We start from the raw sequence: 27867 nt of genomic DNA, 5'->3' as shown, positions 1-27867 counted from the left end.
TTCCATTTTGCCATTTGGTATAAAGTTGAACACTGTCCTACAGATGCAAATGTACAAAAAAGGTGGTTTATGCTTTAGCTAGGCCCACCTCTAGCCATGCCATTGAAAAATATGCCCCTCCCCATCTTAGCCTCTTTCCTACACAGACATAAAAATTAATTGATCCAGATGAAGTGAAATATCTCTATCATTCCACACTAGCACTAGCCATTCCTGCCCCAGGCTAGTAGTGGCAGAATAGCCATAGTATTGTTTCTACAAGCACACACTCTCTAAGGCTCAGTAACTGACACTCACGCTTCCTACCAAACTCTGCTTGGTCATCCTCCATCTGCAATTCATTTTTTCGTTATCAGTCATAGGTCAACCTTATCAATTTACGAGTCCCTGTAAACAGCACTGTTAGTACCTACACATGCACCTTGCTGACCTCCTTGATTAATCTGCTTGCCCTGTGCTTGTACAACCAGCCCCAGGATGAACATTTCCATGAAGTGTGTTGGCAATGTCCCAGTCAGGTATGTCCTTTTTCATTATGTCATTTGCAAATAAATGTCTTACTACACTGCACTGCTGGGAGAGAACATAAATATATATTGATCAAACTTGAAATTGTTGTGCTGTGGTAAATTGCAGTTTCCAGGAATCCCTCAATGGCTGAGGCTGTTAATTGAATATCCAAATGACTGTTGTGCCATAGGATGAAGTGTGCATCATAAAACCATTTCCCTCAGTCTGTGGCTGCAAACAATCTTTTATTTTGTACTTCAGTTTGAACAAATCATTCCTCTAAGTAGGACGCATAAAAAATAATGGCTGCAGGGATGCATTTTAATCAGCACTTCCCTGCAGTGCACACTTGATTATTAGTGTTTCTAATTAAAGGGAAAATCTGGTCAGCTTTCTGTAGCACGCATGAGAACTGTATTTTTGCCTCGTATTTCGCCAGCTAGAAATATACCACTGATGCCATAACACAATGAATGCCAGTTTGGCCTTGCCACTATGACAGAGACTCTGGATTATATGTGATCTGTAGGACAGTTTTCAGTTAGTAAGAGTTTTGGGTATTATATTATACCATCTGTTACCAATTTAGGTATAGGATCTATTATCCAGAATGCTTGGGACATGGGGGTTTTCCAAATAGGTTTTTTCATGATTTGGATAGTATACTTTAGTTTAGTACTACAAAACCCATTAAATAAGCAAAAAAAGAAAAAAGCTCTTTAAGATGTTCTTGCCACCAATATATGTGAATGCCATTTAGCTAGCATCAAGCATTTTTTAACATTACAGAGAAAAGGAAATAATTAACAAAAATATTTGCTTAAAAATGCACCCAAGCCACTTTGATCAAAACTAGAGGTGTGATTTCAGGAAGGAATAACTCCTTCTATAATTGTGAAGATTTCCCAGCAAAAGTTGATCACATAAAATTTTCAAAAGGGTGTGCAAGTAGAAAAACAGGCACAAACAACCATGTTTTTTGTTTTCTGATTAAAAACCGTCTTTGAAAAGTTAGGGGTGTGAGAAAAACCCTAATTATTGAACAGATGTAGAGCTGTACTGTACTCAGCCATAACATTTGGCTATTTGCAGTCAAACACCAACCACTACTACTTATAATCAGACAGAGTAATGGAATGTTCAGCAGTTTTGGCTATCTTGTCACTCAGATTAATAGTGAAGATTCTGACTAATGTGCAATATTAAATTCTAAAATAGAAAGAGAGAACTTTTCGGTGACAGTAACACAGATGGTTATCTATTCACTCTACTGTAGATGAAAAAGCATGTAGAAATGTAATTTACATATATCATATGTTGCCACCCTGCCTCAGATAAGTTAAGTTTTTTATTTAATGACATGGAGAGGCCAAAATCTATTTCTAATCTTTCACAACAGTTTAGATTATGCTTTCGAAAAATAGACCTAATAATAAAAGGGGTTATTTACTTTTAGGTTAACTTTCAGTATGGTATAATGTCCTATTCTTAGCAACTTTTCAATCAATCTTAATTTTTTATAATTTTTTACTTTGTCGTCTTCTACCTCTTTCCAGCTGTCAGATAGGGGTCACTGACCCCAGGAGCTGGAAAACGAGTGTTCTCTGACTCAAGCATTTTGTTCTTATTGTTACTTTTTAATATCCCTCTCCTATTCATCTTCCAGCCTCTCATTTAAACTACTGTCTTATTTCTAGGGTTATCTGAACCCTAGCAACCAGATACCAGCTGAAATTCGACACTGGAGAGAAACTGAAAAAAACCCTAAATAATGACTTTAATAAGTACTGGACATGGTGGGGAAGGGGAATAATTTTAAACATTTGGTCAATCTGCACCTGGGCAGTCCAGTCAGACCATCACTGTTTTACCTGCAGCTGGCTTAAAAGTCACTGACTGGTTGCATTGGTTTACTGCCCGGATGCAAATTTGTCCAGTGTTTATAAATGAGCCCCAGTCAGATTGGGAAGGTCTTTGATGTTGCTTTTCTTCCAGGTTATGTGTCTTGTAGTTGCTACAAGATGCATTTCTACTTAAATTATCTATTATGCACATTTGAGTTGATTGTCAGTTACTTTGGAGCTTGTAAGAAGGTCACCCCATATGTCACTCTTCGTACCAAGGAAAGGCAAGCACTTCCAAGCAGTAATGCTAAATAACTTTAATCACACATCAAAGGAATCACAGCATACAGGTAAAGATTCATGATGTTTCAAACAGGGCTTTCTCCACAAAACATGCACAATTCCACAGTGTCTTCATTTCAGTAAGATGGATTTGACAGTGGTCCATTGCAGAAACTCGGTGATTAAAGAAGACTAACTTTCAGTTTTGGGACCAAACTGTCAAGGTTTCAGGCTATGTACCTGAAATGTCACAAAAGTTTTGGGGCCTCCCTCCAAGCACAGTTTGGGCAGATCAGGGGCAGAGTTTTGGTAGATCAAGGTGGTTTTGGAGTATCAGGGATGTGGCCAGGTGGGCATAAAGGACTCCAGGATTTCTATAGGGAATTGTGTGTCAGGTACACAGGGAACAATTTTAAAAAGCAATCAGACACTAGATACTATTTTGTGAGATGAGTGATGGCATATTCAACAGGATTTGTTTTAATCATGCTTATATGAACACATGCATTTTGATATCACTTGCAGCTCAGCAGTAAAGTGTAACTGAAGTTTATCAGAACACAGGTCACATGGCTGTGGCACCCTGGGAAATGAAGAATATGGCTAGCCCCATGTGAAATTTCAAAATTAAATATAAAAAAATCTGTGTTTTTGAAAAACATATACAACGCAGGATTCTGCTGAAGAAGTTCTATTAACTGATGAGTTTTGAAAAAAACATGTTTTCCCATGACAGTATTCCTTTAAGGTTGGCCTGAACCCAAAAAGTCAAAAGTTCTCTGCACTACAGTCTGTGATACATTCTGTTTTTAGCCACTGGAGGAAGTTTTTTGTCAATGGAATTAGTAAACACAGATAATTCATTAACTTTGCTAAGTTAGTTTTTGTGACCGAGGAAGTGTTTTATATGACAGTGTAACAGAGGTAGACAATCACTTCTAACTATAGACAAAAATTGGTGATACAATCTAAAGGTTGCCTCTTACTAGAACTTAAATAATGCTTTAGGGCAGAGTCGTGGTGACTAGTCCTGTGCGGTACAATGTAAACACTGACTTGTACACTTGTGGTCAGAGATTAAAGGACAAGGAAAGGCTAAGTCACTTGGGGGTGCCAAAATGTTAGGCACCCCCAAGTGACTTTAATCGCTTACCTTGTACCCCGGGCTGGTGCCCCTCTTAGGAGGAAACAGCACCAGCCCAGGGTACCTGCGAGCAAGTGCTTCCTCCTTCCTGCTTCGTTCTGCCAGGACCCCATGACAGGCGCATGCACAGTAGAGTGAAAAGCTGACTTCTCTGTTAAAGTTCGGCTTTTTCACTCTACTGCGCATGAGCGCAAGCGAACAGGAAGGAGGAAGCGCTGCAGCTACCCCGGGCTGGTGCTGTTCTCTCCGAACAGGGGCACCAGTCCGGGGTAAAAGGTAAGCGATTTAAGTCACTTGGGGGTGCCAAACATTTTGGCACCCCCAAGTGACTTTGCCTTTCCTTCTCCTCATCGCTGTGATTGCAGAATTAAAAAATTGCAGATACTAATTGCCCTGTCTTCGCCCTTATGGAGAAAAGCACATTACATCTGCCATTTTGATAAATGATCTGGCTATAGCTTCTTATTTAATTGCTAAATATTAAATAAAGGGCATCCAGTGACATTTGTAAGATCCACCATGTAACTTGCAGCCTCTATCTTTCTATAAGCACAATGTTTTTTTAAGAAAAACTATACCCCCAGAATGAATACTTAACCAACAGATTAAAGAATTAAGGGGGGCGCATGCGCGCAGCATCTAAAATGGCCGCATCGCCATAGAGCTCCGCAACTCACCGGTGCTAGAAACGGCAGTTTCCCAGACATAGGGGTGCTAAGCGCCAGGCAGGAGTGGCAATAAATAGAGGTACCTACGGGGAACAGAGGACCGGAGTCCGGGACCTCAATCGACTCAAGCCGCGGAGCAGGACACATAAGAGCGAGTGCTCCTTAAACCCCATACGTCACAGGGCCTACCGCGCCGAGCCGACACCTCGAGCAGAGAGGGAGACAAGGCGCAACGCGGCCTAACTGTGCACTGCCCCGACGGCATTTAGGAGAGGGCCGGGAGTCACCGCAACTATATAAGGTGAGACCAAAATCATCACCTTGTGGGTGACGCCAACCCCACCTCCCCTCCAGAGAGAAACCCCCACTCGGTTCCGGCCTGAGAACCCAAGGGCCCAAAATCCAACAAGGGGAATACCCCTAACTGAACCCATACAGTAAAGGGGAAAGGAAAAGTTTGGAAAAAGGAGAGGGGAAAAGGGAAAAAAAACAAAAAACAAACAAAAAAACAAAAACAAAAACAAAAAAAAAAAACAAAACTAAAGAGGCGAAACATACACAGCCATAGCAGTCATACTAAAGACATTGGCATTGCCTGGCAACCTGACAGGAGAGAGCCAGGAACCATAACCCCCACCTGAGGCCTGTTGATATATATCCCCTCTCTGGCTACAGCATTATAAAAATGGGGAAGTGGGGCAAAGCACGGGGCACACAGGCGCCCACACCCAGGCAGCCAACATCTAGCAAACATATTGAGGAATACCTCCAAAAACCAAGAGAATCCACCCCCTCCCTGCAATCAGACTCAGACACTGAGACTCCCTCCCACCAGCAGGACACAGAATCAACACTACAAACAGACCCTCCACAACATATGAAAGAATCTGACCTGCTATCACGCTTCAAACATATGTTACGAACCGAGCTGGAGGCAACCTCAGTGAAAATTACCAAAACGTTAACCAAAGAAATAAGGGAACTGGGCCAACGCACTGATCTCCTGGAAAAAAAGATGGACGATGCAATTACTGTCCTGGATGGACACGATATGGATATAAACAATATGAAAAGACAAATAATGGATCTACAAGAAAAGCTGGAAGACCAAGAAAATCGCTCAAGAAGAGAAAATATTCGTATAAGGGGCCTTCCAGAATCTTATAAAAACCTGGAAAAGGACATTGGAACATTATTAACTAATCTAGCACCACACCTACCCCAGGCCAAATTGGAATTGGACAGAGTCCATAGATCGCTGGGGAAACCTGCACAGCCAAATCAACCACGGGATGTTATCGCCAAATTTCATTACTACCAAACAAAAGAAGCGATCATGAAAGCGGCTAGAGAAACGATTCCACTACAACATGAGGGCCACGCTATTCAAATCTTTACAGATCTGGCCCCACAAACCATCCAAAGGCGACGCACGTTCAAGCCAGCCTTGACTATTCTCCAGGCAAAAAACATAAAGTACCGATGGTCCTTTCCACTACGTCTTAATTTCTTTTATAACGGCAAGCAATACTCCCCATCTACAGTGGGTGACACCATGGAAGTTTTACAACACCTCCATCTCACGGAACCAACAAGGCAGTCACCACCACCTTCACAGAGCCCTTCCCAATCAGTTACCTTATCGCCTATATGGTCCAAAATTCAACGTACACCACGTGAACGAGGGAAACCCCCCCTGGAAACCTGAAACCACCACCTACAAATGGGATCGAACGTAATAATATAATGGACGGGAAACGTTAAACCAGTATGGACAGACAACACGCTTACGTATGCACCGGTGTGTCAGCATGGCTGCCCCTCGAAAAAGCTACACACCCTCTAGCTTAACCTAAGACTTGTAAAAAGTTAAAAAGTTTCTATCTTAACTTCAGAGTTGGCCGTTAGGCCGGAAATGTTTTTGATTTGTATAGATGTAATAACAATGTTTCTTTTTTTTGTACTCCTGTTGGATACCCTCTGCCCTTCAAACACCCAATCTTCAATGATCCGAGATCCGGGAACCATAGGCCGAATAGTCAAGGTAATAGTCCGACGTAACAAACAACAAAACGTGAGTTATATAAAGGTACTTCTATCCACACATTCTCTTAACATAGACACGGAAACCATAGGGAAACAATGGTTTAAAAAGGGAAAGCCGAACCATCCTTCAACTACTCCTACTTCACAGAAATGGATTCCACACTGTCACAATACCCTTATTTAATAAATGATAATGGCATCCCAACTGAAATTCATTTCTCACAATGTACAAGGTTTTAATTCCCCTAACAAAAGGACTAAAGCATTCAAATACTACCACTCAACTAGAGCTGATGTCCTATTGTTACAGGAAACTCACTTTTCAAACACATCGATCCCTAAATTCCTCTCTCCCTTCTTTCCCAATTTCTACACTGCAAATGGCCCAAATAAGACAAAAGGAATAGCAATATGTGTCAGAAAGGGTTTCCCATTAACAATCCGGAGCGAGATTAAAGATCAGGAAGGGAGATACCTGATCTTAATAGGGGACCTTCAGGACCAAAAAATTACCATAGTAAATTATTATGCTCCAAACACAGATCAGGTAACATTCCTAGTAGACCTGCTCCATACAGTTCAAAAATATAAAGAAGGTATTCTCCTCATGGCAGGTGACTCCAACCTAAGCATGGACCCGTCATTAGATAGATATAACCCATCAGAACCCGAAAATCTCCCAAAACCGCCCCAACAAAATAATCCACCAACTCACAAGAATTTATCCCTTCTTAAGAAAACACTATCCTCTATGCAACTGGTAGATGTATGGAGGGAGATGAACCCTAAGAAAAAAGACTACACCTTCTACTCTAACCCGCACCTAACATATTCCCGCATAGATCATATCTGGGCACAACAAATTCTATTACCAAACATTATATCGTCCAAAATACATACAACAGTATGGTCAGACCATTCACCACTCTCCCTAACCCTAAGAGATCTTCACCAAACACCTACAACTAGGAAATGGAGACTCAACGACACATTCTTGAAAATCCCGCAAACCCAAGAAGCTATACAAAATCATCTTGAACAATACTTCAAAGAAAACGAGAACAGTGTCAACTCCAAGGTTAGTTTATGGGAAGCACACAAAGCAGTATTAAGAGGGCATATAATAAATGTCATCTCCCATAAGATCAAACAAGCTAATCAGCAAACAGCTCAAATGCAAGCCAAACTGGAAGACTTAGAGAAACAAAACAAAGAGACCTCCACCCCACTACTGAGAGCGCAACTGACCAAATTAAGGACCGAATTAGATTTACATTTAACAGCTAAAGCAGCCTCCACACTGCAATGGAGATCTCAAAAATATTACTCACTAAGCAATAAACCTACCACATTGCTAGCTAAACAATTAAAAAAACCATCAAAACCCAACACAGCCTTATATAAAATTAGAACTTCTCAGGGAGAGGTCTCAGGGAACCCAAGTAAAATCATAGAGGAGTTTAACAAATTCTACAAAACATTATTCTCCACAAGCACACAGTTTTCCAAGGTAAAAGCAGACAAATTCCTAGAATCAGCAGGCCTTCCATGCCTAACGGATATCCAGTCCAATTTATTAGAAAGTACAATAACCCAAGAGGAAGTACGGAAGGCAATAAAACAATTAAAAATATCAAAAGCACCGGGCCCAGATGGCTTTACAGCCTTATACTACAAAAAATATGCCAAAATATTAATTCCCTACTTAACGAATACTCTAAACGAAATTATGGATGGAGGATCCTGGGGGAGAGACTCCCTCCTAGCCCAGATCACTCCCATACCAAAACCAGACACAGACCCGTTACAATGTGCCAATTACAGGCCAATTTCAATAATGAATATAGACGTAAAAATTTTATCAAAAATCCTAGCCGAACGCCTAAACACCTTTTTACCCACTATAATTGACAGCGACCAAGTAGGCTTTGTCCCCAAACGCCAGGCATCGGATAACATAAGAAGGGCCTTAACTTTTATACACACAATACAATCTAAGGCTATACCTGGGCTACTCGTATCTATTGATTTAAGTAAAGCCTTCGACTCAGTGTCATGGCCATACCTACACTACATTTTAGAGAGATGGGGCTTTAAACAGAAATTTCGACACGTTATTAAAGCTCTATACAATAACCCTCAGGCATATGTCAGATGGGGCCCTTACTTTACAGATCCCTTTCAACTATCAGGAGGCACAAGGCAAGGATGCCCCTTATCTCCGATACTGTTTATTTTGGCCCTAGAACCACTGGCCGCACAAATCCGAAACAATATAAATATAACGGGGCTAAACGTAGACTCAACCCACCACAAACTATGTCTCTTTGCGGACGATATTCTTATGCTAATAACTAGACCATTAATTACTCTACCTAATCTGATAGATACATTTAACAAATTTACAGGACTTTCAGGGCTCAAGATAAACTATACCAAAACCTGTGCAATTAACATTAATCTCCCTCCTCCACAAATTAAGCTTCTTAAATTGAATTTTGACTTTCAATGGCAAACAACATATTTAAAATACCTAGGGGTCAAAATAACCCCAAATATACGAGACCTTTATAAGACTAACTACCCCCCCCTATGGAAAAAGGTAGCCGAAGACTTAGAGAAATGGTCGAAACAGGATATTTCCTGGATCGGCCGAATACATGCCGTTAAAATGGTCATCCTACCGCAAGTACTATACTATTTTAGAACTTTACCAATTCCTATACCAAATGCAGACCTTGAAAAGCTATAACAACAGGTAATGAAATTTATATGGAACTTTAAACCTCCCAGGGTTTCTAAAGCGACAGTGCTTGCACCAAGACAAAAGGGAGGTTTAGGTGCCCCAAATATGGGGAAATATTTCCAGGCAGCCCAACTAGCATCCATCCCTCTGATGTACGCTAACCCTCCTCCAAAATGGGTTACCATGGAGGAAACGCTTATCCACCCGGTAAAGCTAATAGCAACCCTATGGACACCTTATGTTCATAGACCAGATGGTTTAACCCCCATGTTAGAACATATATTAGGTGTCTGGGATAAGGTAAAACACAAAGCGAAACTATTCTCTCCCCATTACCCAGCAGTCCCCATAATAGGAAATCCCGAATTCCAGCCAGGACTGAACAAGGTATCTTTCCAATGGTGGGAGGCCAAAGGTTTGACTGTATTGAGACACATGTATGGAATTTCTGGCCCCCTGAACTGGGACAGATTCCAACAACTATACTCCCTTTACTAACTTTTCAGGTTCATGCAGGTGCAACATTACCTGAAATCTAAATTTAAAGGCATACAGGTACCACCTTCCACATACCTGGAAATCGTATGCACAAAATATCCTTATTCAAAAGGAGTACTTTCAAAGTTATATAGTCTCTTATCGGAGACCAGCCTCCCACCAACCTTGCCCTACGTAAGAGCCTGGGAAAGAGACCTGGGTCAAACACTAGAGGAAAAAGACTGGTTTGTAATATGGGATCAAACTGCACATAACTCAATTAATACCTCCCTGCTTGAGGCAGGTTACAAGGTTCTGCTACGCTGGTATTTGGTCCCATCCAGACTCCATAAAATTAACAACCAATGTGACCCACAATGTTTTAGAAAATGCGGAAGTGAAGGCACGGTTTACCATATATGGTGGCAATGTTCTAGAGTGCAGAGATTCTGGACCAGAGTATACCAAATGATATATTCTGTTACAGGTATAAATTTACCCAAATCACCAGAGCATGCACTATTGGGAATGAAAATCCCCAACATAAATAAAAACGCAAGAACGTTAATAAATCAAATTTTCACAGCAGCTAAATTAACTATAGCCAAAGAGTGGAAATCCCCACTTCTGCCCATACCACAATTAAAAAATAAGATTAACTGGATACTAGTTAACGAAAAATTAACTAGTATTCTCACAGATAGGCAAGAACAGTTTCAAAAAATATGGGCTCCATGGCTACAATATTCTATCCCTCTGAGCTGAACCATGCCCTCACTTCCAATATAAGATAGTAGGAAACTTGTATGATGGGGGAAATCTACTGAAAAGTCCCAAGAGACACATGAGTAAAGAAAACCTATAGGTAGTACCCGGATCTCGGTGAGAAGAATACAGAAGCCTCCCAACAGGATCAACTTGATATAATGTTTTGTTATAACACCAGTTTTTTCCCCACCATTCCAAGTTTTGTTTTCCACCTTTCACTCCCCAGCAAGCCGGGACCCTGAAAAAGCAAGATCCCGACTTGCCCACCTCTCACCCCCCTCCCTTACCTTTTCCCTTCCTCCCCACCCCCCATGCCCCCTTCCCCATTTAAAGAATGAAGCATACCAAATATGTATAGTTAACAAATGAACAGTTTATTGATGTACCAAATGTAATACTACACAATGGTGACGAAATTGTTATACAACTATCATTTTCAATAAAAAAGTTAAAAAAAAAAAAAAAAAAAAAGAATTAAAGAATCTCACCAAATTGGAATATATATATCAGTACATATTGCCCTTTAAAATCCTTCCCCTTGATCCACCATTTAGTGATGGGCTGTGTGCTCCCTCAGAGATCATATGACCAGAAATAATGCAACTCTAACTGTAACAGGAAGTAGTGTGAAAGCAAAATACAGAACTCCATAAATATGCTTTATGAACAAAAATTAGCATATAACCAGGTATGAACTTTATTTTAATTTCTATTTTCTATTTTAGGAAGAAACATTACATTATCAGAGGGGGTCATGGGGAACCCACCCTAGACAGCATGGGTACAACCTTTGGCTCCTGATCCATGGGTTAAAAATATCAGTATTAGCAGATACATAGCTAAAGTCATTCTGAACTAAGCAAAACAGGGAGAGCACACTTTATAGCTGCATATAAATGCTCTTATAAATGCAGCACTTTATAGAAGAAATGGGGGGATAAAATCTGTAGTAAAAGATTGGATTCTTCTTTAGATAAGTGGAAGCTGGATATCCATATTAAAATTTAACCTGTTCCAGGAGTCGCTGATGAAATTTCCTTGCTCCACTGATTAAGTGCTGAAGTGAAGAGGATTATTAAGCCAGACTTTAAACAAGATATCCGGATCACGTGCTAAACCTTGAGCCTATTTATTGCATCTTTTCATTTGTGCAGTATAAGACTGAGTGTAGCTTTTGGCAAGCACATGGGCTCTGGCTACAGCGAATTACTGCCTGCTCTTCTCCAGGAATTATAAAATAGTTTGGCAGCTATAAAGAGGCACAAAACGGTAAAACTACATGATATACTTCTATCTCTGCTTGCTATGCCTGTGCTAGTAAAGCGTCTGAGGAAATTGCTGTTTAGATTTGCAGAAGTTAACACACTAATCTAAAATCTAGATGAACACACTGTTTATAGTCCTATCATTCTATCAGTTATAAATAAGTGCTGATAACATTTACTGGCAGATTCTTTATATAGCTTCTTGCTATGTTTGTTTTAGATGAATAATATTTAAAATGACATTTAGATTGCTGCAGTTCCTTGATTACCTTTCATTTAAAATTCAAAAAAGATGTTTTGTCATACACACAAAAGAGCATTGTCAGTTCTACAGTGTGTGTTTGTAAATATAAATGCATACAATACCACTCAATAAAGGCTGTAGTTGGTAACATGTACAGGTCCTTCTCAAAAAATTAGCATATTGTGATAAAGTTCATTATTTTCTGTAATGTACTGATAAACATTAGACCTTCATATATTTTAGATTCATCACACACAACTGAAGTAGTTCAAGCCTTTTAGTGTTTTAATATTGATGATTTTGGCATACAGCTCATGAAAACCCAAAACTCCTATCTCAAAAAATTAGCATATATCAAGGCACCTCAGTGGGAAGTCTGTGGGAAGGAAAAAGTGTTGCAGAAAACGCTGCACAACGAGAAGAGGTGACCGGGCCCTGAGGAAGATTGTGGAGAAGGACCGATTCCAGACCTTGGGGGACCTGCGGAAGCAGTGGACTGAGTCTGGAGTAGAAACATCCAGAGCCACCGTGTACAGGCGTGTGCAGGAAATGGGCTACAGGTGCCGCATTCCCCAGGTCAAGCCACTTTTGAACCAGAAACAGCGGCAGAAGCGCCTGACCTGGGCTACAGAGAAGCAGCACTGGACTGTTGCTCAGTGGTCCAAATTACTTTTTTCGGATGAAAGCAACTTTTGCATGTCATTCGGAAATCAAGGTGCCAGAGTCTGGAGGAAGACTGGGGAGAGGGAAATGCCCACAGTCAGTGATGGTCTGGGGTGCCATGTCAGCTGCTGGTGTTGGTCCACTGTGTTTTATCAAGGGCAGGGTCAATGCAGCGACCTGGCACCTGCTCACAGTGCCAAAACCACTGGTAAATGGTTTACTGCCCATGGTATTACTGTGCTCAATTGGCCTGCCAACTCTCCTGACCTGAACCCCATAGAGAATCTGTGGGATATTGTGAAGAGAAAGTTGAGAGACACAAGACCCAACACTCTGGATGAGCTTAAGGCCGCTATTGAAGCATCCTGGGCCTCCATAACACCTGAGCAGTGCCACAGGCTGATTGCCTCCGTGCCACGCCGCATTGAAGCAGTCATTTCTGCAAAAGGATTCCCGACCAAGTATTGAGTGCATAACTGAACATAATTATTTGAAGGTTGACTTTTTTTTTTTAAAAAAACACTTTTCTTTTATTGGTCGGATGAAATATGCTAATTTTTTGAGATAGGAATTTTGGGTTTTCATGAGCTGTATGCCACAATCATCAATATTAAAACACTAAAAGGCTTGAACTACTTCAGTTGTGTGTAATGAATCTAAAATATATGAAAGTCTAATGTTTATCAGTACATTACAGAAAATAATGAACTTTAACACAATATGCTAATTTTTTGAGAAGGACCTGTATTGTTCTCACAGGACTGTCATGAATCTTGGAATATAGGACTCCCCAGAAAGTGGGTGAGTTTCTGTGTGGACTGGTTATATCATATAGGCCATAACTAGGTGTGACATGGAATGTCCCATCTTTTGATTTGCAAATGTTGGTACGTTTGTGTCCATGTAACATACTGAAAACTGGTCCAAAAAGTCCAACAACACAAGAACTCCTTGTGCCAGCCACCCATCTTCCAACACTGCTTGCTTGCCACAACAGCTTCTCATACCCCCCCCCCTCCCAATCGCTACCCACTCCTGTTAGGAGGTAGTAGGCCGGGAAGAGAGTAGTAGAGTGCAGTATATCATTTATATGTTTTAATTCAAGATCTTTTAAAATATTAATTGCACCCCCAAGTAGGCAACTGCCTCTTCTGTTCACCCATAGTTCCAGCCCTGCATGTACTTGGAAATTTAATGCCCTTTATTCCTACCACACACCCACACACCTTCCCCTGTCAGAGTAAAAGACACCAACATATTCCACAGTGCAGTACAATAAAAAGGTTTATGCACTGAACACACACAAAGCAAACAATAACCAACACAAAAGGTGAGACTGCTGTTGTTTTCTTCCATTTTACTTTTTGTAAGCTTTTTCTGCATTGCTTGGAATTTCAGTAGCTACTGTATCTTGTTGCTTGGGTCTCACTCAGCAATGAGACAATGGTTTGAATAAGAGACTGGAAGATGATTATATGGCCTGAATAAAAAGATAAGAATAAAAAGTAATAATAAAATTGTAACCTTACAGAGAAATGTTTTTATTGTTGCCACAAGTTCGTGACCCTGACAACTGGATAACATTTTACATTGCTAGTTGGGAAGATGCAAAAGGAGACAGCAACAATATATTGGACGGAAAAATTACAGTAGCTAGATGTTTAACTCTAGAGAGATACTAGAGAGTAAAGTGTAGTTTTATATTAAAAAAAAAATATGATGGTTAATAAATGAGCTAACAACCGATGAACACCTGTTTTTTCAGTAAAATTAGTTTTTTGTGGTCATTAGTACAGAATATCTGTGAGTATGTGTGTTCTGCCGAGGCTCCAGTGGGTTTCTCCCAGGTACTCTGGTTTCCCCCCAAACCCCAAAAACATATAGGCAGGTTAATTGGCTCCTGATAGAACTGACCATACTGTGTGTGAATGTGACCTTAGACTGTAAGCTCCACTGGTGCATGGACTGATGTAAATTATGTATTTTCCCTGTAAAGCACTACACAATATGTTGATGCTATAAAAATAATGAATAATAATAACTTTGAGGCCTGGCATTGTATGTTTCTTTATAGGAGGACCTCCATGGCTCAGCTAGATAGAGAAGAGAACATCCTTAAAGAAGACCTGAAGTTTTATTTTATGAATCCATGTGACAAATACAGAGCGAGGCACCAAATACCATGGAAACTGCTTCTTCAAGTGCTGAAGATAGTCATGGTGACTACACAGGTGAATAAAAAACATTTTTATAAATTGTACGTGTAACAACTTGGTTAATGATGGCAATATGCATACACTTTTATCATGAGATAATAGAGATCCATCATATAGAATATTCTCTGTAATATTGTGATATTCAGATTTGGAGTTCACAGACTAACATTAAATGTGTTTTTCAGATCCTGAATTCTGTATTATTACCAAGGTAGTTATTACAGAAAGTCATTTTTACTGCTATAAATAGGGTATATCACATTTGAAATGTGCAGGAAACATTTTTTAGTCAGTATGATTTGCGAAGCCTGTGGTATATCTGAAGAAAATGCACTTTATGTTATGCAATATTGTACCTCAAAACAGAGTTGGCGCTCCCACAAAACAAATCACCATGTGATGTGAATTAATTCAAACAATTTATTGGTGAATCATAAAAAAAACAAATACACATAATTAATTCTAACAATAAATAAAATACATCAGTGTACAAGGAGCATAATATTTCACTTAGAATGACTTAAGGATTCAATATATAAAGACACAATAAATTTTACAATAAATTAAGTAGAGAAGGTATAAAAATACATAATAAAGGGATAAAAAATTGCACATATGCCCTATCCAAAATACCTACAGCAGTATCTACTCAACAAATATTACACATATGAATAAACCTGTCCCTAAGGAGAACTAACTTCCCTATTAATACCCTAAACGGGGAAAAATTATTTCAGAAAAAAAGTAAGACGTTTAGTTCAGCACGCAGCTTAAAACATGTGAAGTTGCATTTAGCACAAGTGATTTGTATAGCTATGTATACTAATAGCGCTTAGAAATTAGCGTAAGTAAGGTGAATAAAAAGTCCCCCAGTGCTGAGCAAACATAAACCAAATCGTACCCTCTGTCCCGGCCGGGAACTTACTAATGGGTCACTAATGTCGGAGAGACCCGCTCTCTCACGCGGCGCGACGGACAGAGGGTACGATTTGGTTTATGTTTGCTCAGCACTGGGGGACTTTTTATTCACCTTACTTACGCTAATTTCTAAGCGCTATTAGTATACATAGCTATACAAATCACTTGTGCTAAATGCAACTTCACATGTTTTAAGCTGCGTGCTGAACTAAACGTCTTACTTTTTTTCTGAAATAATTTTTCCCCGTTTAGGGTATTAATAGGGAAGTTAGTTCTCCTTAGGGACAGGTTTATTCATATGTGTAATATTTGTTGAGTAGATACTGCTGTAGGTATTTTGGATAGGGCATATGTGCAATTTTTTATCCCTTTATTATGTATTTTTATACCTTCTCTACTTAATTTATTGTAAAATTTATTGTGTCTTTATATATTGAATCCTTAAGTCATTCTAAGTGAAATATTATGCTCCTTGTACACTGATGTATTTTATTTATTGTTAGAATTAATTATGTGTATTTGTTTTTATTATGATTCACCAATAAATTGTTTGAATTAATTCACATCACATGGTGATTTGTTTTGTGGGAGCGCCAACTCTGTTTTGAGATAGTTTTTCTTGCTAGAGGATTAGTTTGGAGGAAGGCAGCTGTTCACGTTAGGTTATCTTTATTTCACCTTATTGGTGGGGTGTCACTGGTTGAATATTATATTGAGCACTAATATTAGTGTAAAGCGCGGATAAGGTCATTTGTATATGCAATATTGTACATCAAAAAAAGCAGTTCAGTAGAATTAGGTCTGTTTAGCTATTACCTCCCTACATTTGTTTCTACATGTGTCACACATTCTCTGGCACACATTCATGATTTTGGCTGGTTAGTTTCTCTTTCAAACTGTTTTTATATGTTTAACATTTTTTTGTATATGGTAAAGGAGCGTCATGCTCTAAAACGTTGCCTTTTTTTACTGTTGTCTACGTGTTTTTAACAATAAAGTGTTTGGAGTGCAGGAATTTTTTGGTGGAATTTTGTATATGTTAAGTCATTTCATGTTCAAACAGTTTCTGTCTGAAATACACCGCGTGTGCCTACACTCGGGCCAAAGCAATACTTCTGGTTCACGCACAAATATAAGGCTTTTAAACCATCTGGGCGGATTCTCTGCCTAAACTTGGAGGCAGGCCGAGAATCTGCTCCGTGTGGCACTAGTCATATGCAGTAAGATCCGCTTATTTGGCCAGGTCACCAAATTAACAGATCTTCTCCCACCATTGGACCAAGGACCACGTGAATGAGCCAATGCGATACCCAATCCACTGGAGAATCAAACCTGCCAATCCAAATCTGGTCAGTTTTAGGCCAGATATCGGGCGGGTAGACCCATTGGGGTACCCACACATGGCAAATAAGCTGCCGAATCATTTTAAAGGAACCAAATCGGCAGCTGAAATCTGCCTGTGTATGGCTACCTTTAGGGAAGGTTGACTTTAAACAAATGTTGCTAGGTGAAGTGGGTCCATGATATGGAGCAAATGTAAATGGTAGGTTGTAGAAACATAGCAAATAAATGTTAATAGGTGCAAATTAACACTTCTAAATATATGCAGATTATTTCTGTCAACAGCAAATTGAAATGTTTATATTTAGATGATAAATATCATTATACTGGAAACAATGATGATTATATCCTCTAATAACAGCACCAACGCTTCATACATATTACTGACTTATAAATTCAAAATGTTTAATTACACTACAACAGTAGATCCTTAGATATGTTAATTAGCTTTTTTGTTGTCATTCAATGATTTTTTATTTTTTTTTGTTCTTCCAGCTTGTCCTGTTTGGGCTAAGCAACCAACTTGTTGTTTCTTACAAAGAAGAAAGTACAATGGCTTTCAAACATCTGTTTCTTAAAGGATATACTGGCAGGGATGAGGATGACTGTAGCCGCACTGTATATACACAGAAAGATGTCTATGACAGCATATTTTTTGCTATTGAACAGGTAACATTTTATATCAGCATAGCCACATCAGGGAGCACCGACAGGGAATCTGGTTTGAATATATTATATATTTATAATTACATATTTTTATAATTGATAATTATAGGGATATCCAAGACAAATAATATACATTTCCCTAAATGCCCCCTTTAGACTACCCAGTGATGTAGAGGACAGGCTGTGGCTATTCATAAATGGATCAGCAAAATGGGAAATAGTCTCTCAAAAAGAGTATCAACAGAGAATGTGGAGAAAACTACACTGAAAACTTTTGGAAACAGATGGGCATTCAAAATTAGCAGATGGGAAAGGAATGGGGCCATGGGCTGTGTTAGGTAGGGATGCACCGAATACACTATTTTGAGATTCGACCGAACCCCAAATCCTTTGTGAAAGATTTGGCAAAATACCATACTAAACACTAATTTGCATATGAAAATCAAGCCAGCAATCGGTTAAAATAAACCCAGTGCGCTGCGAAAATTTTCAGCTTCTGTGAACGAAAAGTCACATGATTTCAAGGATTTGGATTTGATTCGGCCAGGACCATGGATTCGGCTGAATCCCAATCCTGCTGAAAAAGACCGAATCTTGGCCAAATCTTGGATTTGGTGCATCCCTAGTGTTTACCACAGTCTGATTTTGATTTAGTGTTCCTATTATGCCACATTGTTGCAAAATATTGTGCACATATTGGTCTGCATTAGCAGTCTTATTTGATTTTGACTCTGCATTAATTCTATCTGGATAGTACCGCCGTCTAAAGGAGATATCACTGGGCACAGTTGCCTATGAGAGGGGTGAGAAAAGAGGCCTAAAAGTTTGCAAGCAACATTACCATCAAGACTCAATTCATCCTTCCAATGACACTTTTTACATAGATCCTAATGTTGAAACAGGTAAGTTCTGACACTAATATGTGTTGTTATGTGTTACAGCACCAAGAAGCTGGATAAAACCCCAATGTAAAGCCTTTTTTTCAGACTAGTTAGGAAAAAACATTTCTCAATTTTTTTTCTTATGTTTCATTAAAAGTATACCATAAACCCCAGAAGATATAGTAAGAAAAACCGAATAAATGTGTTATCAAAGATGAGCTATGTCAGAGAACTCTTTTTGCTTACCACACCAATAGAAACTTTTATTCAAATTAGTAGATGGATAAAGCATTGCTTGAACTGTAACAGGCCCTCTTTTTAAAAGCATTACTAATATACACTTAGGGGCACATTTACTAATCCACGAATGTCCGAATGCGTTTTTTTCGTAATGATCGGTATTTTGCGATTTTTTTCGTAAATTGTCGCAACTTTTTCGTAGCCGTTACAACTTTTTCGTAAATTGTTGCGACTTTTTCGTAGCGTTACGACTTGCGTGAATTGTCGCAACTTTTCCGTAGCCGTCGCGCCCAGTAAGAAAGTTTCGGATTCATTCAAGCTTCAGTATCGTGACTTTCCTTGGGCCAGGAGCTGCAGAGTGCCATTGAGTCCTATGGGAGGCTTCCAAAATCATGCAGTCTGAAAGGTTTGCCCGCCGTTTACGAGTGCTCAATACGAAAAAGTTGCGACAATATACGAGCAAATCGTAACGGCTACGAAAAAGTCCCGACAATTCGCGCAAGTCGTAACGGCTACGAAAAAGTCGTAACAATTTACGAAAAAACTGCGTAAAAACTGCAAAAAATATGAAAAAGTCACAAAATGTTCGTTTCCAATCTGAATTTTTCCCATTCGGATTCGTGGATTACTAAATGTGCCCTTTAGGGGTGTATTTATTAACATTGGAAACAAAGATCACCGGTGATGTTGCCCATAGCAACCAATCAGATCTTTGCTTTTATTTTCTTACTTTATTGCATTTTTTTTTTCAAATTTTAATTTGTTATTTACTGCCTATGCTCAAATGCTACAGAAAAGTAAACAACTGCATTTTAGTGAGGGTCACTGAACACTGAAAAGGAATAGTCTGTTATAATGGAAGAAAAATGTCAACAACGAAACCAGAAAGCAAATAATAAAAAAAAAAATGTTAGTTTCTGACATTTGTAGTCAAGTGTTTGTTACATGCTGCATATTGAATAGTAGAAGGTGATCGCAGTATAAAAGAATAAGGGGTGTTTAGTAAGACAAATAAGTTTAGCTAGTTTTAGAATTAGCGGAAGGCAATAAGAATTCTAAATCAATGGATGAATACAGGATATTGGCATAGGCATGGTTTTGTTTTGTAGTTCTGTGTTTTTGTTTTCCATCACACATACCTCTGTCTTATATTTCTTCCTAGAATGCTTACATTTACAACATGAGGTACTGGCTTCTAAGCAACCACCTAACATGTCAGCTATAAACTCTACTTTCTTTTATCTGGAGTTGTACAGGTATGAAACTTTCTCTCCCACATTCTATTCACCTGGTTCTATATTAGGGTGTAGCATAACAGTGATGCTTTATTTTAGGCTCATTAAAGTGGAAATCTCCTTTAAATTGAAAGGAATTGATTTGCAAACTATGAGAGTACGTGAGTTACCAGACTGCTATGTATTTCACAATAGGGTAAGTGCTATGCTAAGTGACCTAATTTATTCTCTTTAAAGGTGTCATACATTTACTTGGTATTGTTTTGAATTTTGTTGGACAGTGTTTCAATGTTGAGTAAATGACCGCATGAATACTGTTGGAAAACTTGTCTTTAGAAATAAAAGTTTTGAAATGACTAAAAATAATTTGCACAAAATAATTCACTCTCCTGGTGAAATGATGCTACAAAATCAAAGAGGGATTAATCTATAATAAAAATTGCAGTCTCCATTAGTCTTAGTCTTTACAATACATGTAAATCATAATAATTACACTGCTTACTTTATCAATATCTCCAGAGAGAAAAGAAAAACACCATAACTTAATAGAACTGGTAGCTCTAAAAAAACCCAGACACATCATAACTATAAATTATCAAGACCAGAAATGTTCTTCATTTTTTGAGCTTCCTGTATAAATCTTCTTTCCGAAATTTTTTTTGGAATTGCCATTTCATATTCTATATTACTACTTTCATGTACAATTTTCAATAGAGCAGTGCATATTTCTAACACTACCCTTATTTATCTGACTTATTTAGAACCTGTGTAAATATTGCCTATTCCACACACAATTACCACAAAATTGTGTTAAATACTTGTAGTCTCATTTGTTTTATATAAACTGTAGCTGCTACAGCATATTCTACAATATTTATTCACTGTTTGTATTATTATGCAGCCAAGAACCTCATAGAGACATAAATGAAATAATTTGAACGGTATGGCCATAGCAAATGATTCTCTCCATGCAACATTCTAATGGCATGTCAGCATGTTGGAAAAAAAAATCTCCTAGCTAATCAGACTGACTCTGACTCTAATCAGACTGATTTATGGTTACTCAAGAAACCTGAAAGAATATGTAATTGTATATCTATCTATCTATCTATCTATCTATCTATCTATTTATATATCTATCATTTATCTGTAATATGGCCAAATCAACTACAAAAGAATCCATGAAAGTCAGGAAGACACTGTCTTGCAATGTTGCAGTGGTGAGCAATGCCTAACCAATACTCATGCCTTTATATGCCATTACTTACTAATTATAAATATTTGCTTTCAGATTATCTTTAATAACCAGGCACACAGTGGCAAAATCAAATTATTTTTTGAAAGTGAGGCTTCTGTTCAAGACTGCAAAGACTGGCATATCTCTGGATGCAGTAAGTTCTTTCATATATTTCTATTTCTATTCATATTTATAAAAAAAGCACTTTAGACATTTAACAATTTAAGTTTATTGGCACATGCTAAAAACATTGCCGGCGAGAGTAACATGGCCAATAGCCTGAAACAACATAGGCTCATTGACTTTTGGATACACAACATAGGTAAAAGTGGTGCCTTTGTTGGTTTTTAAGATGGCTTAGGACTCTTTGGTAGGCATTTTAATTTTTCATGGATAATACTGTACCAAATTTCAGCTGTATGACTTTACATTAGATATATTCATTATCTGGTACAACTTCTACCACTCTCTATGGTTAATGTTCTAAAGCTACAAAACTAAATTTATTAACCACCAAAAACTCATTATGAACCCAGTGGTACTGAAGAAAATGGGTCTGTGTATTTCTATTTTCTGTTCTCCATGGCATGACCTACCTCTATTTTATTTTAACAAACAAATTCCAGTGCAAATTTCACAAGTGTTTTTATACAGGAGATCCTGAAAATACTGCATGACTTTCCTTTTTTCTGTTTTCTTTACATCAACAGCTCAGAAGAACACCCATTATATATTACTATTTGATGGATTTGTTATTTTGACATGCCTGGCTTCTCTTATCCTTTGTACAAGGTCAATTGTTCTTGCTATCAAACTACAAAAAGTAAGTATAAGAGTGTTTCCAGTGTTTCCAGCAAATTCCACAAAGTTCCACCTATCTTGCCTTCCATGTATTTTTGCTTTATTATCTGCTTTGATGGATCTGTTTTTACATGAGTCAGGGGTGTAACAATACATACAGCAGATAGCAGGACAAAGGATGTTAAAACATATGTAAAAGTTATTGTTACCCATTGTAAATACAGCCGCACAACCAGTCTGTTAAGATTTACTACTCCCCAGTATTGTGCAAGATCTGCAACAATCAGAAGCAAATACTGTAGGTTAGTTTCAGTTTTGCAATACATGTAATCAGCAGTATGATTCATACAGCATCCACAATACAAGGAAGGTGTCACATTATAATATATACTTACTCTTTCTTCTATTTAAAATACCAGCAGGGTGGAGCTTTATGAAGTTTAGAGGAGAAAGAGCAGATTACATTTATTAAGGATTTAGGGAGTCAGTTGAGCACAGTACATTTTGTATGGATATGTTATCTGGAAATGGAAACCCCAAGAAAGGATGGGTTTTCAAGAATAATACATTTTTTATTTTCATTATTGCAACCTAATGTGCCATCACAAATTAAAAAAAATATTAGGTAAATGAAAACTGAATTTTGAATATTGTTGCATATAGATGACTGTTTTTCCATTGCAGAGATTTGTGAATTTCTTCTTTGAAAGATACAAACGTCACATTTGTTCTTCTGACAAGTTAGAGTTCATAAATGGTTGGTATGTCCTAGTGATCATAAGTGACTTGATGACAATTGTTGGCTCAATAATGAAAATGGAAATTAAAGCCAAGGTAAGAACATACCAAGTTTAGTAAATGTATTAAAGTTTTAAAAAAGCAATTGCAAATGTTGACATTTTTTCTCAGAATTTTAATAACATCATTGAAGTTTACAAGTTATAAACTTTCTAAAATCTAGTAACGCTTAGGGCAAGGTTATTGATCAAGTATTTTGCTTTCATAGCTTGCTATTTTTTTTCTAGAATATGACTAGCTATGATGTTTGCAGCCTTTTACTTGGAACATCTACCTTACTAGTTTGGGTCGGTGTCATTCGATACTTGGGATACTTTCAAAAATATAATGTAAGTAATATAATTTTAATAGTATCTGCCTTTTTAAGATACCTTTTAAATTGTGTTGCTAATCTGTCTATTCTTTTATAGGTTTTAATATTAACAATGCAAGCTTCATTACCAAAAGTTTTAAGGTTTTGCTGCTGTGCAGGAATGATTTACTTTGGGTACATTTTCTGCGGCTGGATTGTTTTAGGACCTTACCATGAGAAGGTATATGTTACATAACATACACACATTCAAGCATCTATAAATGCAGTTTTATGGTTAAGGGTGTTAAAAACAAATAAATATGCATGTGGTTATTACTGGGATTAAATTTAGTGAACTATTAACTGAGAAAGGCCTAGCAAGGAAGGTCTTCAAGAAAGTCTGAAGAACGAACAAACATAAAATATGGTGCTGTAGTAGACTATACATATTTATGAATAATTGATGTAACACGCATGACTAATGCCCTGTTTTTGTAACTACTTTGATCTATTAAGTCACTTAAGGAAACACAAAATTTTAGGGGTGTGAGCCTTCATCAGGCTGGAAGGGGCATGCCCTTGAAACATTGTGTTTCCTTGAATGACTTAATAAACACAAGGGGCTTGTCCCCTGTTTGCACTGCCTTGAGTGCCGGTACCTATTTTTTTTTAGCTACTTCGATCGGCATAGTAACTGTAAAACATTAATATACTTTCAACTGTGCTTCATAATGCTCTCTCTGTTTTTGCAGTTCGAAGACCTTAATACAGTTGCTGAATGTCTATTTTCATTAGTCAATGGTGATGACATGTTTGCAACATTTGCAGAGATTCGGCGAAAAAGTACCCTTGTGTGGCTATTCAGCAGAGTGTACTTATATTCCTTTATTAGCCTTTTTATCTACATGGTCCTAAGTCTATTCATTGTACTTATAACAGACTCCTATGAAACAATTAAGGTTAGTTATTGACTGTGAGTTGACAAAAGTCATATATATTGCTTCTACAAGGGATCCATAACTAAAGTCTATTTACTTACTCTTTACACAAATATAAAAAATGTGGTGTAACCAAAGTCCACAAGACAAATAGGAAACAAATGTCAACAGTTCCATTAAAATTAATATGTTGATTTTGCTATAATAACCCCTTGAAAATGGGGTGGGAAAAAAATTGTTAAATAGTTGTTCTTTAAAGACTTGTACTAACAAACATTCTGAACTTAATTTCACTAAAAAATGTACTCCAATGTAACAATTACTATTAGTTAATAAGTAATAATAACTATTTCTTCTCCTTCATCCTCAAAACTGGGGTAAAAAAGAAAATATAAAAGACCAGGAACAAGATATAAAAACCAGGAAAAGCTCCCACTAAAATACATTAGAAATGACAGGGCTACAAAAAAACTATGAAATGCAGGGAATATATATATAAAAGCTTTTCTGGCAACAACAGAAACCTGTCTTGTGTTACTGCAGGTATTTTAGAAGAGCAAATTTATAAATAAAGCACTGTGTACAAATTACAAATTAGCAACCGCTTTTTGTTAATCGAGCATACATTGCGAGGTTCCCATATTTATAAGCATGTTATGATGTCATGTTCAGGACAAATGTAAATAACAGTATAAGCACATATATATATATTGTATATAAAGGTTTATTACTCAACATAAATTACTATTGTCTCACTGTACAATAACCTACATAAATATATTTGTTGCTAACAATGAATATATAATTTGTTGTTAGAAATACCAGCAAAATGGTTTCCCATCAACAGACCTTCATGAATTTCTGCGGGGAAATGATGCAGTAGCACAGCACAGTGGGAAGAAGCCAGACAATGCAGTGACCCTTATCTGCTGCTGTAGAAGGTATAGTAAGACCAAAAAGCTGAGCATAGAAATAAATGTACATGCTTTATGCATTGTCTTAAACCTGTTTTTTTCTGTATATAAATCATACGTCACGTCTATAATGTAATAAAGGTTCAATGCCAGGGCATTTACATTAATATCAAAGCATTTCAATATGTTTCAATGTAAGGCTGATTTGTAAATAATTCAGATTATTAGTGCATGGCAGTTTTGAAACCAGTACAATTAGCATCAGAAATTAAAGGAGAAGGAAAGTCATTTTGGCATTTTACTGCCAATAGATTTGCCACATTAGTGCCACCTAGAACAATATATTTATTCTGCAGAAACCATGAACATACCTGAGTAAACAGCTTTAGAAGCTTTCTCCGTTTGCTTAAGATAGCAGCTGCCATTTTAAGCAGCTTCCTTCCTGCAGCCTCTAGCCGTTATAGCTGAGATCACACATTCTTAAGGGAGGAGGGAGTTCTTAGCATTCTGGTGGGAGGGGGGGAGCAGCAGAGGGAAGGGGGGAACAGGAAAGGGGAGAGAGAGAAGAGAACTGTGCAGACTCTGGTCCCTGGAATTAAGGCTGTTTCTGAGAGAGGAAGTCAGACACTGGAACATCTTGTTTACAAAAAAAGAGACAAGAAATCCTGTGTTTCTTTTGATAGAAGACTAAGTGCAGCATTACTGTGAGTGCTTATGGCTGTATTTACATAGACCTTTCTGATAAAGCTTACTAAGTTTTTACCTTTCCTTCTCCTTAAATCATCAGCCCTGTAGCATCACCCTTTATGACAGACAAACTTTATTTTCTGCTTGATAACTTTCTACGACTACTAAGCTTAGCTTCCCAACTGCTGCTCAGAGCATATTGAGCATGTCAGTGTCACTGGCACTTCTAAAAAAAAAATCCAAAATTGGGAGATCCTGGGACAAATTTAAAGTACAGGATCATTACTACTATATATATGCTAAAGCTTAAGGCTTGTTCAATAAGTTCAGTATATAAAATATGGCATTTCTTGAGTCTGGAATCTGGGTTGGTACTGAACCATAGATGCAGGTATCCCCTACATCTCATTTCAGTAAGCAGATGTTTTGTAATTCTGCAACAACTGAGAAGAACCTGTAAATGACTAATCCAAATACTTATCTAGAAAGAGAAATGATAACTAAAACTGATATTTATTTTTACTTTACAGACCAGCTGCAGAAGATGACTTCATACTTATTAACTGAGATGTGGCAGACCCTGGGACATACATTATGCACTATATGCTTTAACTAGGTCACAGTTGGCAAACTACATATTTATTGAATTGTATAAAATATTTTGTCACAGGGTGGGGCTTTATACCAAGTGCTTAAGCAAATTCCTTACATTATAAAGACCCTTTTAACTGGTGTTGAAGATATGGCACCTTGGGGACATTCTTTCATTGATTCCTCCTTCCTGTTCTAACCACAAAACCTCTTTCTTGGATGATATTACCTATAGCACAAAATAAAATATATATTTTTAATATCCTTAAGCATAGGTTTAAAAATAGGACCAAATCATGCATAATATTTTCCCCTATAAAAAGTCTCTAAAGATTCAGTTTATAATGCAGAACATTAGTTGTCCCAAAAGGACAAGTAGAAAGAGTGATGCACATAGCTTCAGCATATTCCATATATAAACTCTATGCTCATTGCTATTACAAGCTAGGCTGAGCAATGTGCTAATAATGTCTTTTATGCGTCTCCTAAGAAAAGTCAATCTTTTGTAAAAAGGTCTTTGCAACTGTATTTCACAAATAATATTAAAGGCACTTTATTATAAAGTCTCTTATGAAGTCTTCGTTTTTCTTGTAAAGCTATAAAACATTGTGATTGCTTAGTAATGTGCAGAAGAGCATGTGTGACACACCAAATGCACCATAAATTAAAAGTTGAGGAATTTAAGGTGTCTCAATATGAACTTCACATTCAGATCTGTATATGTAAATTCAAACTTATAACTGTCATATTTGTTTGTAGTCCTGCATACATACTACATTAGATTTAAAGACTTTTTATTTTTATTTCTAGTTTTAATTTAACCCCATGTTACAGCATGTCATACTCAGAATGCAAACAATGTTGGCTCAGGGAAAGTGAAATTCAAAATTTAGTAGGTGCTATAGACCTATATTAATAGACATAAGCATGGTTTCCAGTGGTAAATGTGTGCTTTATTCAGTTTTGGTTTTGAAGCACTTTATTGTCTGGTATTGTTTTTTTGTTTTTGTATTGATTCTTTCTTTATTTTATAAACAATAGTTAAAGGAAATATTTTCCTGCATGGAATGTACCCATGACTGCTGCCTGAAAAAGTTTATCTGAGTTTTAGGGTGCTTTAGGTGCTTTCTTGAGGCCTGTTACATTTGCTATAAGTTTATTTTTTTAGTAACTATGAATGGTACATAGGGTTGCCAACTTTATTGCAAAAGTTACAGGGTAGTGGTGGAGGGGAGCAAGTGGTGTGGAATGGGCGAGACGTGGGAAGGTGGAGAATTGTGTTTTGTGAATAGTGGGGATGGAGAGTTTAGAATTAAGTGGAGTTACAGAACACATCAGGGAAGGATGGGGTATTATAAATCACCAACAATGTATTTGCCTTTAAATACCAGCACTGGCCCTAGCTGGTGGCTTAATGGCTGGATGGCAACCCCAGTAGTTAAGTTTTATATTTTT

At 37.7% G+C, this 27867-nt stretch overlaps 1 protein-coding gene across 4 annotated transcripts; it reads left to right on the top strand.

Moving 5' to 3' along the window:
• mcoln2 (mucolipin 2) lies at positions 1–26978 on the top strand. Of its 4 annotated transcripts, none has more exons than XM_002931693.5 (14): positions 1–518; positions 14732–14888; positions 17628–17801; positions 18553–18700; positions 20082–20175; positions 20254–20350; positions 21446–21545; positions 22102–22214; positions 22877–23026; positions 23218–23319; positions 23401–23523; positions 24035–24241; positions 25037–25161; positions 26352–26978. In XM_002931693.5, the coding sequence occupies exons 1-14, from the start codon at positions 478–480 to the stop codon at positions 26386–26388; spliced, it is 1668 nt and encodes a 555-aa protein (XP_002931739.3). In that variant the 5' UTR covers positions 1–477; the 3' UTR covers positions 26389–26978. The 4 variants fall into 4 exon arrangements, with proteins under 4 accessions (XP_002931739.3, XP_031756680.1, XP_012817104.2 ...); XM_012961650.3 differs by lacking the exon at positions 1–518 and adding an exon at positions 11118–11173; XM_031900819.1 differs by lacking the exon at positions 1–518 and adding an exon at positions 11651–11754.
• Positions 26979–27867: the final 889 nt, after the last annotated feature.

The sequence above is a fragment of the Xenopus tropicalis genome, chromosome 4, assembly GCF_000004195.4.
Source record: "Xenopus tropicalis strain Nigerian chromosome 4, UCB_Xtro_10.0, whole genome shotgun sequence".
In the NCBI taxonomy this organism is placed as follows: domain Eukaryota; kingdom Metazoa; phylum Chordata; class Amphibia; order Anura; family Pipidae; genus Xenopus; species Xenopus tropicalis.
The sequence above is the reverse complement of the archived record's forward strand: the minus strand, read 5'-3'. Positions and strand labels throughout refer to the sequence as shown.